This window comes from Protopterus annectens, chromosome 2.part0 (assembly GCF_019279795.1).
Source record: "Protopterus annectens isolate FY-2018-M chromosome 2.part0, PAN1.0, whole genome shotgun sequence".
NCBI lineage: Eukaryota > Metazoa > Chordata > Ceratodontiformes > Protopteridae > Protopterus > Protopterus annectens.
In genome coordinates, this window is record NC_056728.1 from 1,148,949,487 (window position 1) to 1,148,968,003 (window position 18,517).

The 18,517-nt window shown below is 39.3% G+C and overlaps 1 protein-coding gene across 2 annotated transcripts in view; it reads right to left on the minus strand.

The window, feature by feature from the left end:
• The window catches only part of COL25A1 (collagen type XXV alpha 1 chain), a 1,631,546-nt gene that overhangs the window by 195,798 nt on the left and 1,417,231 nt on the right, over positions 1-18,517 (minus strand). For both annotated transcript variants that reach the window (XM_044061344.1, XM_044061342.1), the window contains exons 23-26: positions 14,339-14,362; positions 11,588-11,632; positions 8,534-8,578; positions 8,337-8,417 (exon numbers count right to left, since the gene is read on the minus strand). In XM_044061344.1, the coding sequence (XP_043917279.1) occupies positions 8,337-8,417; positions 8,534-8,578; positions 11,588-11,632; positions 14,339-14,362 (195 nt within the window). The remainder of the gene's footprint in view (positions 1-8,336; positions 8,418-8,533; positions 8,579-11,587; positions 11,633-14,338; positions 14,363-18,517) is intronic.

An 18,517-nucleotide genomic window follows, 5' to 3' on the forward strand; every position in this document is an offset into this window, starting at 1 on the left:
AATAACTTGGAAGTGTTCCAAAGGATACCATTATTTGTGTTTCAATCTCCTACTCATATAGTATAAACAGCTAGCTAGATTTTCTTACTGTAACCCTGTAACCACGTTTCTAGCTAGTGTCTACTGTATTTTCAAGAGAAAACCATTTTTAGAAGGCTATAATCCTGCTCTTCCACTCAGGAATAATTTAATTTGGATTGGTTTCTTAGCATTCGACTTCAACTTACTACAGATAAATATGATGTATTACCAGATGCACCCACATTTGGTATAAAAGACTGGCCTCATGCCACTTTAACACAGCAGGCTTGCATCAGGAACAGGGTCTGCAGTATCACTGCGACATGATGACACTAAGGTCACATCTGCATGACACAGACGTTTTCCGGAATACCCATGGTTATGAAATATGAGTACCATATGCATTTTCTGTGAGTGGAGGACTGGAACCAATTTTTTTCTGATTTACTTGCAAAGATAAGAATAGCGAAGCACCAGAGGTTACTAATAAACCAATAACAATGCATTTGGAAGACAATATATATTTATATATATATATATATATATATATATATATATATATGTGTGTGTGTGTGTGTATATGTGTTTACATAAATCAGAAGACCATAACTTCTAAATAGTTATCATATGCAGCACATATACAAAATATATAATTTCATAGGTTGAGTTGTTAAGCCTAAGACCTATGGTCTTCAAGAATTTTAACTGCCATAATTCCATGTTGGTAATTTCTATTATATTTATTTAATCAAATATTGAACTCTTCAAATATTGAACGTAACAATGGTAATTTTAGACTGAATCTAAAGTTAACAAAATCTACAAAACACAAAACTAATTTTTTTTACAGGGGCCTGGCTATCCTGTGCCCCCTCTCCTTTCTAATTATATACCAAACTCTGAGAATGCAGAACAGCAGGATAAATGCAAATTCCCTGATCCTGCTGCAATGTGATCTCACACAGAAAGCAGCCAACAAGCTAAAATACATAAAAATAGAATGTTCACTCTTATTCACAAGCACAAAAGTCGTTTGCTGTTCTGTCCATTTATTGTTATGTATGGTAAATGTACACACACACACACACACACACACGCACACACACACACACACACACACACACACACACACATATATATATATATATATATATATATATATATATATATATATATATATATATATATAGGTTCATAGGATGATACTAGGCTGTTGGCCTGGAGGCCCTTATAAGCCTAGCCCAGAATTTCACCCATGTTCCCACAAAGTCAACAATTGTTTCCCCTGTCCAGCAGGGACACAGGTGAGATTCCAGGGGTGTATTTTCTGTTTCCCATCCAGTCATCTAAGTTTCTCTTAAAGATGGCCAGAGAGGTACTCTGCTTGACATGGAAATGGAATCTGTTCCACAGATGGGGGAGTCTTTGGGACAAAAATATGTCCCGCCAACAACTTCTATTAATGTCACAGACCAGGTTGAGGCCTTGTGTGTGCGTTGCAAGAGTGGAGTTTGATTTACAGATATGCAGCAACTCCATCAAGGCTGGGTCTGAGATGGCCTTGTATGCCAGACACAGGTCATCTCTGAGCAGTCTGTATGCAACTGAGTAGAAGGACAGGGCTTTTAGTCTATCTGTATAGGATAGGTATTCGAGACCCTGAATTTTCCTGGTCTGGAACCTCTGTGGTCTCTCCAGCTGCTGCATGTGTTTGGCAAGGTACATGCCAAAGGGGGCACTGTACTCAATAATGGGTCTGATAAGGGAGGAGTATAAGGGATGTTATGACCTCCTTGTTTCTGGATGAAATACCCTTACTTATGAGGTGGGCCATGTACAAAGACTTCCGCACAATGGAGGCAATGTGGTGGTCAAAAAACTGTATTTTTGTCCCTTTGAGAGGGAATTAAAGACCTGCTCCCTGGTGATGAAGGGAGGGCAGCAGGTACTGGGGATGTCCTAGTTTACTGATGGGGAGACAGGGTGGTGCAGTTACACTGAACCTGTCTGCCAGCAAATTGGCTATATCTACGGCATTTGTGTATGTGGTGTTACTGACCACCAGTTCAGAGCAGATTTGGGTGTTACTTTGATATTGCAGACGTATGTGAAGAAGACCTTGTGATTGTCCTTAGTGGATGTGGCCAATTTGGACTTTGAAGTTTGCCTTAGATGATTTCACCAGTGACCTTATTTGCTTGTTCAGACAAAAGAGAGATTGCTTCCAACTTGGCACCTGCTCCTTCTTGGTCCTGGACAGCAATTTTTTCCTTCTCTTGTAGAGTTTGTTTATCGCTGCTGTCCACCAGACAGTTTTACTCTTCCTTGAGGAAGATGATTCGGCCCTGTCAGGTATTGCTGAGTCCATACAGCTATGTACATGCTCATATAGTTTTCTGATGTAGGCTTAGACATTAGTGCTAGTTCTTACTGAAGGGACGGTGGCTGAGAAGTTGCTTATACCTGCTCTCAGGAGATTTCAGTCAGCTTTGGAAAAGTTTGTTGTTTGACTCTGACAAGGGGGTGGAGGGTCAGGCGAGATGGTGACTTTGAAAGTGATTGCTTTATTGTCGGATCTTACCAAGGAGGATGACACTGTAGGGGTGCTACAGTGGCTACTCATGTTGGTTAGGACCAGGTCCAGGATATTTTCACCTCTGGTAGGGGTGTCTACCAGCTGATCCAATGCATTGGCATTGCCGAAGTCGAGGAATCTCTGGGGATTCATGTTTGGGCTAGAATAGGTCTTCCACACTATGTCTGGGTAGTTAAAGTCACCCATAATCAGGGTAGAGGGTTGAATCTTGATGGAGTCAAGTAAGTCCAGATAGGTGGCATGGGGGTCCTGAGTCATAGTTGAGGGTCTGTAGATAGCTATGATTTAAATTGGTGTTTTGTCAACAGTTAGCTGCATTTGGAGTGTCTCCTGTGCATCATACCTTTGACCAGCCTGGAGGTAAGTATGTCATTGATAAATATTGAAACTCTACCTCCTTTGGCTTTGTAGACCTCCGTTTGGGGTCTGAAATTATGGCAGGATGAGTAACCTGGTAAGACTAGGGTGCTCTCTGCAGCTTTGAGCCAGGTTTCAGTGGCTGCACAAATGTCAGCATCTTCCGGGGCAAGGAATGCTTGCAATGAGTGCAGTTTCATGATAAGACTCCTAGCATTTAGCAGCATGACTTTTGGTAATTTTGTGCTCATGACTTTGCCTAAAAAAGGCACTATGCTGGAGGCAAGAGCCTTTGCCAGAAGCCTGAAGCCCAGGGGAGACAGATGAAGGCCATCTCTGGCAAAGCATCATGATATGTCAATCATGTCCTCCCAGGCTGTTAGGTACCGGAATCCCTTGGAATGACACCAGAAACTGAGCCAGTTACTAAAATCAATAATTTTCTGTTTGTATTGAGACATCATTCTGGGTGATGGTAGGATGCTGCTTAAGGCTAAGGACATACCTGCCTGGGACACATATTCAGTGAGCTCAATCATGTCTGTCTTCATATAGTCCAGAGAGGTACATCTCAAGTCATTCACACCAACATGGACTATGACAGAGTCATGACAGTACCTGTTGTTAAGAGACTTGAGTGCATGCAGGATATGGTGGATCCTAGCACCTGACAAGCAACTTATCGTGACTTTCTCCTTGTCTAGCCTGGTGAGGGGCACATTTGTGTGTCTTACGACAGAGCCTCCTATGACTAGTATGTCGGGTTTGTGGCTGGTCCTTAGAGGCTGTGAGACACAGGTGTATGTACTGTGTATGATGCTTGGTGCTGTGGGTAGTGATGTGTGTGTGTGTTTTTGCTTTGGAGGTTACTTTTGTTTAGGTATGTTTTTGATGAGAACCACCGCATATGTAGGAGTGTGCTGTACAGGTGTGGGTGTTGTTAGAGTTGTGGTGCTCATAGTGTTTGCACAGACAACCTTCTCAGTGCCAGATGCACTGGCTTGTGAATGAGACAACAAGGATTCTAGGTTCTTAATGTAATTGCATCTCTCACATATTATGTTCCTGGGTGGTAGTAGTAGAGGGTTGTCCATGTACATAAGGCAGTTGCTACACTGTCCCAGGAAGCCCATATCAACCAGACTATCAAGAGCAACCACAGGAAATTATCCGTACATGGTTGTCAGAAACTATGGAAGAGCGGCCAGGGATAGCAGAGTGGGTACTATCTGAGTAGAATACCTATAGGTGTGAGTAAGGCTGGATAAAATCAATACAGTAGCTGCAAGTGAGGGCCTCACTTACACACGAGTGCTGGTATGGGAAAAAATGCAGCTGAGATACCTCACAAAGGGTTAAAACAGTGCAGTGTCGGTGCACAACATGCAAACAAGCACAAACTCATGTAAGTGCAGGGTTTAAATACCACAAAAATGAAAAGTAAAATAGAAACACTGGAATTGAACAATCAACCCTTGTCTCTAAGCTCTTAGCTCAAAACCCTATGCCAGACCAGTTCCAACCAGTTCACTTACTTCCACTAAGTGCATATGTATATATATATATATATATATATATATATATATATAGATATATATGTGTATATATATATATATATATATATATATATATATATATATATATATATATATATATATATATATATATATATATACAGAGAGAGAGAGAGATACATATATATATATATATATATATATATATATATATATATATATATATATATATATATGGGTTCCCTTCAGAATCTCGATCTAGAATGCCTGAAAACCTGAATGTCATATGGTTGAGACTATATGACAGAGTTTTCAGAAGCTCGAAATTCTAAACGGAGATCTGCATACAGTGTGGAATAGGAGATTTCCATTTTCCTCTCTGTAGTGCGATCTCCGAGTTGGTATATTTAAGTAGTGCAGACTGAAGTGGCAAGACCCTTGGGGGTGCAGGGGAAAATTCGATCGTATGGTCTCGACCATATGACATTCGAGTTTTCAGGCATTCAAGCTTCTGAAGTGAATCCATATATATATATATATATATATATATATATATATATATATATATATATATATATATATACGGTGGATATAATAAGTTTACACACCCCTGTTAAAATGCTAGATTTTTGTGATATAAAAAAATGAGATCACAATAAATCATTTCAAAATTTTTCCCACTTTTAATGTGACCTATAACCTGTACAATTCAATTGAAAAACAAACAAATCTTTTAGGGGAAAAAATACAAAAAATAAAAAACTTACAATATGCTGGTTGCATAAGTACACACCCTTAAAGTAATAATTTGTTGTTTAGTAAACCTTGACAATTGTATAGGTAGCTACAAATTCTCCCTTTGTTTTTCATGCATTTCCCTCCTCGATGCAGAAGGAAACTTTAATATAAATGTTTTTACTAGACTTATAATGCTCTGAAAACTGATTATCTAGTATATGTACATGAACCTATGAACATACAAACTTATGGTCGGTTCTTCTTTGGCTCACAGTATGCTTGGAATTTGTCTTTCAGGATAAACAGCTTGTGGCTTTTGCACTGTTTAAATGTAAATGTCTTCAGTAACTTGACAACTTCCTTATTTGAAACTTGAAGGAATACTGCACACTGTATTTTTTCAAATTCCACTCACAATGAAATACAGTTCAAAATGCTCAATCCACATGATCCAGTTTCAGTGAGGTGCAGGGAGGTAGGTGGTTGTAGTATAGCCATCTCATGCTAAAAGTGAAGAAATGCAACCAATTGGTGGTGGTTCAGTGGAGTGTAAAAATAAAATAAACCTGTCAAGTGAGATTTCAAACTGTACTTTGAGAGAAATAATTTTTTTATTTCTGATAGCATGTCCCTTTCAGTCTGCCATCATGTCATGTATGTAGTGGAGCAGCTCAGGTGGGTCAAAGGGGGCAGCTGCCTTAGGGATAAAGTGCTAGGGAGCACAATCAAGATTTCCTGCATTTGTCTGTAGCAAAATGCTGTCCCAGAAAGGCATATTTTGTTTTTGCTCTTCACTTGAAGAACTGAGGAGGTATGGATCTGGCTGTTGTAGAAGGTCAAATGGTACAAAGAACAAAGTCCTGCATGGATTTGGCTAAATTTCGTAAAAAAACAAAGTTCTTATTTTTTTCTCTTCAGCTGAAAAGCTTAGATGGCTGTAGATTTGGCTACTGCTGGAAGTTGACCAGTACAAAAGTATCAAAAGCCTTTTCTTCTCTTCATTTGAAGAGCTGAGAGGGTGGGGAGCCATAACAGAGACTAGCACCAGGGGCCAGATGAGCCAGTTATGGCTCTGCATATATGTCTACTGGTATTAAAATATATATTTTTCAAGATAAAAGAAATGATGTGGCAGAAGGCCACTGCATCTTACATCAAACTTTGCTGAAGAATGCCTATGGTTGCGGTATCATGTGACTCTCATCAGCTTTAGCACCTTTAAAGAAACTTCTGCCTGTTTTACATATAATAATATATGTGATGACCATTTGTCTCATTTGCAAGCACATCATAATGTATCCTACTGGATTGGAGGCCATAACGCTCTTCGTTTTACTTATTGTAGACATTTTTTAACTATAAACAAAAATCACATTTGAAGGTACTGCAGACATATGAGTTGGAATGGTTGCCAAGGAGCAACCAGATATATGAATGGCTCTTGCATTCTGTATCTCAATATCTAAATATATTGGTCTATTTATTTTACCATATATCTGCGTAGAGAATTAATATACATGAACTTCAAAATTTATTAAATTATTACTATGCAAACTATTCAAAATCAACTTTGTAGTTTGGGAATGATGCATAGCAATGCTTAAGGAAATGGATGGCTATTACTATTGTAGCTAACAAATGCTCTGACAGAAGCCACATTTGATGAGATATTGACAGCCTCCGTGAGGAAAAGGAACATTATTTACTTAGCTTTCATGAAAGCAAAGTGAAATGGGTTGAAGTAAGAGAGACCCTGGTCAACAGTAACTTTATCAATGTGTGGCTCACCATTCCTGGATAAGTAACCCTAGGATTGCATTGTCTTCATTCATGTGATCATATTACTAAACCTTAGGGAACTCCTGTTACAGGAAGCAACAGGCTTAGAACCTCTGTTAGTGAGACATTATGCTATTTAAGGTATTCAGTGCCCTGAAATATATAAATGCAGTTGCAATTAAATATCAATTATTTGTTTAATAAAAATAAGTTGCCAGTTGAAATTCTGAGGACCATAACTGTGATCCTCAGAAGTTTGTAAATGCAAGTGTGAATGAAGGAGAAGATACACAGTAAGTCTTATGATTGTTGTATCTCAGTGTGCTCTCTCTACTCTGAGGTGCAGTGATATCAAAGTCAGAATAAATTAACAGTGGTGTTAGAGTGTATCATCTACGTTGGGGGATGCATCAGGGTAAAGTACCCCCTGCCAAAACTCTGTAAAGGTGTAATAGCATGTTTACAACTTCACTGTTATTAAAATCACAGTTTTATTTTCCAATTATCATGACTCACCATATTGAATCTTACTCTTTCAACAGGGATTGGAGCCAAAAAACAGGTGTTTGACTTTTCACCTGCTTCTTGTATCCATTAAAACATATATGAGTCCAGAAGAAAGCATGGTTTGATACCTATCTAGGTCATCTTAGTTCAAGACTAACAGCACACATCCTTCCAGCAGAGAAACACTGACATCATTTTACTTTTAGATTCACCAGGATGACAAAAATACCTAGGAACACTACTTTGATAATTGCCCTTTACAAAACAAACCTCTGAAAGGCAAACATTTCAATAATAGCAAACAGTAACAGCAAACAGTAGTGTATTTTAGTTGAATAGCAGAACATGTGCCTTAAATGTAGCATGTCAGCTGCACTGTGTTGGGATACATTTGAGCCATACATTATATTATGGCCATCAAATGCATCCAGAAGTTAGATACATAATCCCTGTCACGTGACTTTTGTAAAAGTCTGTAATACAAGTGAACACTGGTGAAAATGGCTATGAGAAAATTTTAATTTAATTCTGTGAAAACTAGACTAAATGATAACTAGCACTTGAAAGAGTTTCAACATTTGAGAGTATTACTTAATATTCTTATGTAATGTCCTCTGTGTTGTAATTTCTACTGTGTCAATAGATATAATGACATCTGGTAGAATAACTGCCTTTCTTAACAAATTACATTACAGTAATATCACTAGTCAAATATTAATGCAGTACTTTTTTTTAGTCTTATAAGAAAAGTAAAATTAAGTTTTATATTTCCTAGAACTGTTAGTATAAATCATCTTGTCCAATGCACCCATTATGATACTTACCGGCAATCCAGGTAAGCCAATTCCTCCTTTGTCACCTGGAAATCCAGGGGCACCAGTGTCACCTTTGGAACCTTTAGGACCCTAATATTTAAAACATGTCAACATAAAATGATGTCAAAACCAAGTTCTACTATGCTATTAAAAATTTCAAATGAAGAAGGGAAAATGGGAAAAAATGGAAACAATGCATAATATACCTGTTCACCATCCACTCCCGGGGATCCTGGAGATCCAGGCTCTCCCTTTAAAAAAAAACAAAGCTTGGTTAATGCTTACTAATACAATTTAACATTTTGTAGATTGGGATTAATTTATTTATTAAGTAGAATACTGAATTGTTTTCATGGGTTCTTTTTAAGCATAAGGATAAATGTAAATGTTTGTTGTTTTTCGGCTTTTCCTGGTTAGGGGTTGCCACAGCGGAACTCCGGTCCGCTAATGATTGGCAGTAGATTTTCATGGTGCCGAGTTGCCAGCTCGATGCCCAACCTTCAATGAAGGCATGCCCATTCACGTATGTCTTTCGGAACGCCACTCGACCCGCGGGGAGGATATGCAGACTCCACACAGAAGGCACTCCCCACACACTAGCTGAGAATCGAATGGGAGAACCTCTTGCTGTGAGGCAACAATGCTACCACTGCACCACTGCAGATAAGGATAAATGTAAAATAATACAGCAATTTGTAATAGAAGATCAGTCAGTACAGTTTTGGGAGATGAGGCATCAGAGCATCTAGAAACAACCTAAGCAGACAAAGGTAGAACCTATAAATTCCACACCTGCAGTAACCATAAACAAAGCTGAACTGAAAGCTCTGCGTCACTGAGAGAAAAAAATTCCCCATTGAGCTTTCTTGTCTCCTAAAAATACCCCATGAAAAGTAAAGGAAAACTACGGCAAAAGAAAACAAGTATGACCTACTGTTATTAGAAAAGGCCCACGCAGTCCAGATGTAATGAATATGAAGCTGTTTACTTTATCAATTCCTATTACTCTTTTGCCACTCACTTCTTGCAGCATTTCAAATCGTTCACCTGATCAATGTCACATTGGTGCAGCAAGTAATATTACCATGTCATAATGCTTGGCTGTTTAGTTGAATTCGTGACTGTGATCTCTGTTGTGTAGAGTCTACATGTCCTCCCTGCCTCTGTTCCTCAATACACCAAAAACATGCCACAGTGAATGGGAATTTCTCTTATTTGCCTGTAGGTAGCCATGCAGTGTACATGTGTGTGTGTGTGTGTGTGTGTGTGTGTGTGTGTGTGTGTGTGTGTGCGCACGCATGCATGCACTTGCATGTGAGTGTGTGTGTGTGTGTGTGTGTGTGTGTGTGTGTGTGTGTGTGTGTGTGTGTGTGAAGGGGTGGAGTTAGTGGGTTTGTATGTAGATGCATAAGTGTGTGTGTGTGTGTGTGTGTGTGTGTGTGTGTGTGTGTGTGTGTGTGTGTACACTGGTGTCTTGTGATATACCTCACTTGTTAGGGAGTGTCAGTATGTGTGCATGTGTGTCAAAAATAATATCATCAGTTAAGTATCTTTCAAAGCTATACCATAAGATACATACAGATTTTTCAGACCTTTACTAAAGTGTATCCCTATGCCCTGTATAGTTTAAAATTTGGTCTCCTCAGAAGTGTGCACACTAGCTGGTGTGGAACTAGAGACAGCGTCATTATTTGTTTTACCTTCCTGGCAGACAAAGCTCAGAGATATGCACAAAATGTCACTATAGTTTGTTTAGGGACAGTATACTGTCTAGGAGCAACTAGTTGGAATACATTACTGTGATCATTGTTTTTCATTTTCCTCACAATCAAACATTAGCCATGCATACAGGTGGCTAACTTTTGTGAGTATGGGTAAGGACACATGGACCATGTACGTGTCTGTATCTCTCTCTCTTTCTCTCTGACAGCAGCAAGATGAATTATATTAACTTGGCAATTTGTGCTTTTATGTTTATCTCAGTCTAGCATCAGAGGGATACAAAGACAGTGACTACCTTTTGGGGGGTAGGAGTGTAGAAGCATGCTGTATATATAAATGACAGCTTTAAGTTGAAATATATGCCCGTGGCCATATGCTTTTTCACTTTCATCCCACTCTACCACCAGAGGTATGCACAGAAGATTATAATCTTTTTTTGTATTATGCAATATTTTATGTAAAGCAAATCACACCATTGCCTAACATCAAATCATAAATACAAAGTTTCCCATGCCCAATATTGGAAAATAAAGAATTGTACTGGCAGTTGCGATTGAATGCATTGAGGGAACCAGGCATTAATTGCAGGTGTGTTAAGGATGAAGGCTTTAAAAGTGTGAAGAATTATTTCATGCTGCAAATATAGTTTTACATTTTGATTTTAGCTATGGAAGTTTCATATTTTTATATGAAAAGAACTTTGTATTCATGATTTTGTGTTAAGCAATGCTATGATTTTTTTATATATAATATTACATACATATACATTTTTATGTCTTTTTATAGTTATTTTGGGTTTTAAAATCACGTAGGACACCATTTATTTGATAAGTTTAAAGTATTGGTGTTCAAATGTCACTTGATTGGTGACGTCACTTTTTAAGTAAGTAAGTTAGATGCCCCTGAGTCAAAATTGATTCATTGCAAGCAACTTTTTGTGTAGGCCCCATAGGGTTCTTGAGGTAAATCATAGAAGTAGTCCTTTCTTCCATGTACATACTGCTGCTGCCCAGTTGTGCCCCAACCAGGTTTTGAATTCAGGCCTACTAACTGGTAATCCTACACCTTAACCTCACTGCTATTGGGTTGGAGTGATGTCAGGTTTTAGGGGGTTTTAAATGAGTATTTTTTTATGTAAGTTAAGTTCTGATTGAGGTTTTTATTTAAAACAAAAGTGGTCAACTTTTTAAAATTGTGTGAAAACACACTCTGTGTGGTTGGATTCCATTATGTTTCTTGTTTTTTTTTAGTTTGCTAATGGTGGAACACCTGAAGTTTGGTTATTTTCAAAATTATTGTTAGAAACACATACTAAAGCTTTTTCTTACTCTATCATTGAAGACCATGAACCCTAATCCCTTTGCTTGCAGTCAGTACACTCTGTAAATGATAATACTCAAACACGTCTTCAAAACTGAAACTCACTTTCTGAGGTACTGCACTATAAGTTGTCTCTGTTGCTTACATAATGCAAAGCAACATAACATTGTTATAGAGATATGCAAGCCCTTGGTAGTTTGAATTCTAGCAATGCTTACCTTTGGCCCTTGTTTTCCTTCAGGTCCTGGTGGTCCTGGTGGACCCTGGCGATAGAAAAAAAAATCAAAATATAAGAAGACAGTGATTAGAATCATATTACATTTATTTCACAGTATGCCATGGTTTATTATGTTTCTATAATATTTTTAATAATAACATATCAACTAAAACATTACTGGTTAGTGAGTACTGCATTGACTGCGTAGTCAAAGAACTAACAACCTAAAAAGAAAAAGTTGATAATCTCAAAAATTACTGTCTGTACTGTCAAGGATTTTTCAGTCAAATCTTATTACAAGTATACCTAGCAAGTGACACTGTAAAGCTGAAAAACAGAAGTACATTTCATGGAAATCAGTTATTATTAACTTAATTTTAATGACTTATTCAGTTACTGAAAAAAAAGGACCACTTACTGAAAATATGAAGAACAAACCTTTGAAACATCACTAACTGCTTAAACAGGCTTTATCCCCATACTTCTTAAACACCACTTCCATGGTCACTAGACCTTGGACAAGGGGATAAATCAGAGCCCAAAGTTTCACATTTATTTGATTTACAGTTTTGGGGTAGTATTCATAATGGTACTTCAGTGCAGAGTAAAGCCTAATGCACAGTTTGGCAGAACTGTACAGCTCTTTTAAAATGGGATTCAGAGACATGCATGATTAACATGATGCTGAACCTTGTGAAATGCTCCAGTGAATATCTATGAATCACCTATCCAAGCAGTTGGAAAACTGCAGATAGGTGCTCCATAGAATGGATTATAACCATGCAATGCTGAGTTGTGTTGCTATAGTCTGCTCTGCTTAGGAAGCAGCATAGAGCTGTAAGCTGCAGATTCCACATGTAAGTGAATAGAACAGTGCTGCTACTAGATACATGTACCTACACTGCTCAGAAGCTGTGTACTGTGAGCTTCTGTGAATTGTACTATACAGCTTTTAATGGTGAGTGACTTTCACAAACCAAACCCATTGGTTACTCCATTTGCATGTGGCTCAGAAATTACTGAGCAGTGAATGTACAGGTCCATTGTGAATCACAGCACTCTAGCATATCTGGGCTTTTGGAACCACAATCCCTTTGTGTACTTTGCAAAACCACTTACTCAGCTTTATACAGTACACAAAACATCTACAAATACTATCACAGATCTTTACATTTGCAATAGGCATTCTAAATGGCAATACAAAGCTGTCTCTCCTTCCTCTAGACACTAGTACACATACATGCACACACACACACACACACACACACACACACACACACACACACACACACACACACACACACACCTATAGGTGTGTGTGTGTGTGTGTGTGTGTGTGTGTGTGTGTGTGTGCGCGTGTGTGTGTGTGTGCGTGTGTGTGTGTGTGTGTGTGTGTGTGTGTGTGTGTGTGTGTGTGTGTGTGTGTGTGTGTGTGTGTGTGTGTGTGTGCATACACTTCCTAGAGAAGACCTAAAGGATACTATTAAGAAAACAAGAGACAAAATGGACCAGGAAAATGATGCCCATGCTGGATAGTCTCTACATTGTATATGCCAAAATATGATACAAAGGATATTTAGGACAACAAGAATGATGCAAATATAATTATCCACCCCCCCCCTGTTTTGCCCAGCCATGCAACATTCACAGGCTGATTCCTAGTTCATTGCACCGTAGTAATAACTTACAGCACTATGAGCTGTGCAATATGATTATATACAATTCTGTGTTTATAATGAAATTAACATTGTATATTTAAGTATTAATAACAAATGCATTTTTGTAACTGTTGTTTAGTATGTTTACTTATTCACTGTCACACCTTGGCTATGCTTGGTACATGCAAATTTAGTAAAATGCCTTAATGGCAGTATTTTTTCTTTGAATTACAATTGCATGTCTTACTTGTTATTGTGTTTACCATTGTAGCCCTGGATCATGGCTGAAAAGGGTCCCTGGACCAGCTCATTTACCCAGTTAACAAAGTATATATAAATAAAATAATGTATGGCCCTCTAAGGTTATCAAGCTTGGACATCAGGTAAAAAGTAATCATAATTACACTATAATCTTATGAGTTTTACTTTTAAAGCTGTTCATACTGGCAAGCCTGCAATAAACTGTTGTGCATGTTAGTGAGAACAGAATTTAGCCTGGTCTTTCTTAGCCATGCTTTGTGTCAATACACCATAAAGCACCTGCCTTATTTTAAGCAGGTAGAAGTTTCTTTTGTCTGGTTTGGATTACAGCTGTCAAGGCACACTGAGTACAACATTTTGTATTTCAGCTCCTACACAGGCACTGTAGTGAAGTACTAAAGTGTAAGGGCATTCTGTTTCCTGAATCTGCTTACTTGCATTCTATAAGTGTATGTTTATCACAAGAAATAAAGCCTGACATGCAAAACATATAGCATATTGTTCAGTGCATGTTAAGCATTATATACATGAAACGGCATGAATCCTGCAACTCATACTGATTAAACACTGAGGTTTTGTTTAAAATAAACAGAATGTTAGTTTGTAAGTAAAAAGTTCAACACCTGTTTCATTACAGTTATTGTTTCAAGGACTATAAAAATCCTAAAATATTATATTTTTAAATGGTCAGAATATATTAGTGTATGCTTGGTTTAGCTATTCTGATGTTGTTAGCATTTATACACTATGTCATGGCATATAGTAACAACAACACACACACACAAAAACAAGGATACAGCACAACATGTCATGCAGCCATTGGTCTGAATTACCGTAACTGTTAAGGTAGTAATCCTCTGTTGGCACAAAATAAAAAGACAAAAGAATGAAAAGACAAGCAATCAGAATGGTGAATGTTGTTTTACAATCACTCACATTTTTTAGGCATGTACTTTACATATCTAACTGAGTAATAAAAATAGAAACCCACAGAAAGAATCAGAAAAGTAGAGAAAAAGAGAAGAAGATAGAGGAACACTCTCACAGCATGCATTCAGTACTGAATTACAGGTACATAAAATAAAGGTGATGCCACCAAGCAGGTCGTCTTGGTTTCTGAAAGGATACTGACCAAAACGTTCCTTTTTGTGATGTGCTGGCAGGATAACATCTACTTCTGTTACAGACTCAATCCATTACCTTGATGGCTTTATTCATTAATGAGTTTATAACTTAAAATGCTCAAGATCTAGGGTTCAGTCCATTCTGTGAAACCTCCAAGCATAACAAAATCATAGCAGTGTCCTTTAAAAGTCATAGCACTGGGTCAGAATGAGGAGTATTTTCTTATTCTTAAAAACAGAAGGTCTTTATGTACCAGACCATGTATAGTTAGTGGTAGTCAATCTTTGCATAGGCTTAGTTTATGTATTTAATAAAGTATGCACTCATAAAGAAACCCAAACTTATGAGGAACATTGTAAATTTAAGAAGAGTGAGGTTAAATCTGAGGGCCCAAATCATAGCGCTATGTCTAAATCATACCAGTTGACAGGATAGGTTCAATCCTGTCCTTATGCAGCGGTGTGAGTCAGGTCAGTCCTGTCCTTATGCTGCTGTGTGAGTGGGGTCAGTTGAGAGGAATGGTTCAGTCCTGTCCTTATGTTGTGGTGGGAGTGGGGTCAGTTGAGAGGAATGGTTCAGTCCTGTCCTTATGCTGCTGTGTGAGTGGGGTCAGTTGAGAGGAATGGTTCAGTCCTGTCCTTAGGTTGTGGTGGGAGTGGGGTCAGTTGAGAGGAATGGTTCAGTCCTGTCCTTATGCTGCTGTGTGAGTGGGGTCAGTTGAGAGGAATGGTTCAGTCCTTTCCTTAGGTTGTGGTGGGAGTGGGGTCAGTTGAGAGGAATGGTTCAGTCCTGTCCTTATGCTGCTGTGTGAGTGGGGTCAGTTGAGAGGAATGGTTCAGTCCTGTCCTTAGGTTGTGGTGGGAGTGGGGTCAGTTGAGAGGAATGGTTCAGTCCTGTCCTTATGTTGTGGTGGGAGTGGAGTCTGCATGTTTTGCTTGCACACATATGGATTTATTGGGATCTCTGCCCCTGAAAAGTTTGTTAACTGGTTATGCTAAACTCTTCATATGTACTGAACTAACTGTTGCTCTTATGGCTTGGTTTACAGCTAAACAATTCACTTACCTGGCTAACAAATTAATTTAGACTCTAGTTTCTCCTACTGGCAATATATTTTGGTAATGGTGCTGCATGAAACTAGACAGCATTATTCACGGCACACAGCTCAGAGAACTATGCCTTAGGCTGGGGCTTTAGTGCTTGCTTTGCCATCTATCATTATTTGCCAGCCTTTATGGTAACGTATATAATTATGTCATAATTAAGACTTCATTGTGTCACTTTTGCACCGTTGGAAATGCAGGCCACAACCAGGGCTGCTGCAAACAAAGTAAAACAGTATTCGAACTATAGGATTTCTATTCAGCTTCTGATATATTCAGCATCACCCTCTTAAAGTGACTCTAACCTGATTTCCACTGGCCATGTTTCTTTCTCCTTGTTTGTTACAATAGACATGGCTGAGGTCACTATACTAAAGTAAACACAATTCCATAAGTATTGCCTGATTCGTTAGGAACGGAGTCTTCTCAGAGGAGAATCACTGTAACATACCTAATATACTGTATTAGCAGAGCAGGTCAGTAAGCATTCTGCACAAAAGTATTGCACTACACTAACATTTTACTCAGTGCTTAAACCAGTTCTCTGAGTAAAAATTGTTTCCTGGGTAGACCCGAAAAAAATATATATTTCTGCTGGGTATGCTAAGATGCAATTGCTAGTATCAAGCTCTCTCAACTCAGTACTGGCATAACCAGTCAGGAGGAGAAGGAAACCACACTCACTACAATTCCAGTCTCACATAGACCTAAAACGACAGCAAACCAAACACATAATCACACAAAAACATACCCGGAGGCTCTAAATAAAGATCTGTCTAAGCAGCAGGGACCTCCAAAGCAGACACCCAAGCAACCGCTACCCCAAAACAAAACATGTGCAACACATATCTCACAAAGCCAGTGTGCCGAACAGTCACAGCCCTTAAGGCTAAACAACACACCTGATACACTTGTAATAGGTGACTCTAACGTCAGGCACACTGATGTCCCACTCACCAGGCTGAACAAGGAGAAGGTCACGGTGAGCAGCCTGTCGGACGCTAGGATCCGCCACATAACACAAGCACTCGGGTCACTCCAAGGCAAGTACAAATATGACTCAGTCATTGTTCATGCTGGTGTGAATGACTTGAGACGTACCTCCCTGGACTACATGAAAAGAGACATAGAGGAGCTCTCTGAGCATGTAGCCCAGGCCGGTATGACCCTGACCTTGAGTAGCATCTTACCCTCACCAAGAATGATGCCACAATATGTAGACAAGATGATCAGTTTCAACAATTGGCTTAAGTACTGATGTCATTCAAAGGGGATCCAATGCCTGTCAGCCTGGGATGATATGCTCGACAAGCCACGATGCTTCGCTAGGGATGGCTTGCACCTGTCATCCCTGGGCTTTCAGATATTGGCAAAGGCTCTTGCTACCCCCATAGTGCCTTTTTTAGGCAAAGCTCAAAAGACAAACCCACCTCCATAGGTATCACAAGGGATAAGAAACTAAGAGTAATGCTACTCAACGCCAGAAGTCTAAACCTCAAGATGCACGCACTCGAAACTCTCCTTAGCATGGAGAACATCGATATCTGTGCAGTAACAGAAACCTGGTTCAGGGCTCCCAAGAGCACCCCAGCACTACCAGGTTATACCTCATACCATGCTTTTCGGCCCCAAAACTTGGACCGAACCACAAAAGGAGGGGGAGTATTGATATTCATCAAAGATACCCACACCTCCAGGTTGGTGACAAAGCACGAAGCATCAGAGACTATCCATGTGCAACTAACAGTGGGTAAAACTGCCTTCCAGTTTATAGCCTGCTACAGACCACCCTCCAAAACCCAGGAACCCCACTCGGTCTTCCTGAGAATACTGGAAAATATGAAGGTCTCCCCAAACACCATTATATTGGGCGACTTCAACTACCTAAACATAGACTGGGAGCATTATTCTAGCTCCAACACCCTAGCCCAAAGGTTCCTAGAATTCATAAACTCAGATGCTATGGAACAACTTGTTACCACTCCCACAAGAGGGGAAAACATACTGGACCTGATCATCACCAACATAGGGACTCTATGCTCCAGACCAGAAGTGTATCCCTCACTGGTAAGATCAGACCATAAACTGATCTCACTGGATATTCACATCCCGACCCCACCCCCTGCCCAGAAAACCACAGTGAAAAACTTCTCTAAAGCAAATTTCACACTCCTCAAAACCGAGGAGGAATCCTTCAAAGCCCCTGGGCCTGTGGAAAATACGGCCCAGACCGCAGAATCCTTTATAAATGCATTCTATGAACACCTTCAGGAAAGCATGGATCATGCAATCCCAAATAAAACCAAGACCCAGTCCTCCAAAGGCAGGCGTCTTGTCTGGTGGACCCCAGCCATAAACAAACTATACAATAGAAGGAGGAAGCTACTACATGATAGAGCAAAATCCCAAAAAGGGAAGGCATCTCTGATCAGTATTAGCAAAAAACTAACGGCACTCATAAAATCGTCTAAGGCCAGCTTCGAGAGAAATATTGCACAGGACACTAAGGATAATCACAAGGCTTTCTTTAGTTATGTTAGGAACCTGGGTGGGAATTCCCAGATATACTCAGAATTAGTGCAAAATGACAAAAAATACACCGAACCCACAGACATTGCCAACATCCTAGCTGACAGGTTCAGCGCAAACCCCCCCCCTCCCCACCAAAAGAGCAAATATCTATCCCAGCAGAGTGCTGCCCCCCTGACATCTCAGATGCTCAGGTAAGAGCCGGCCTCTCCAAAGCAAAAAACACAGCATCAATGGGACCAGACGGTGTCCCAG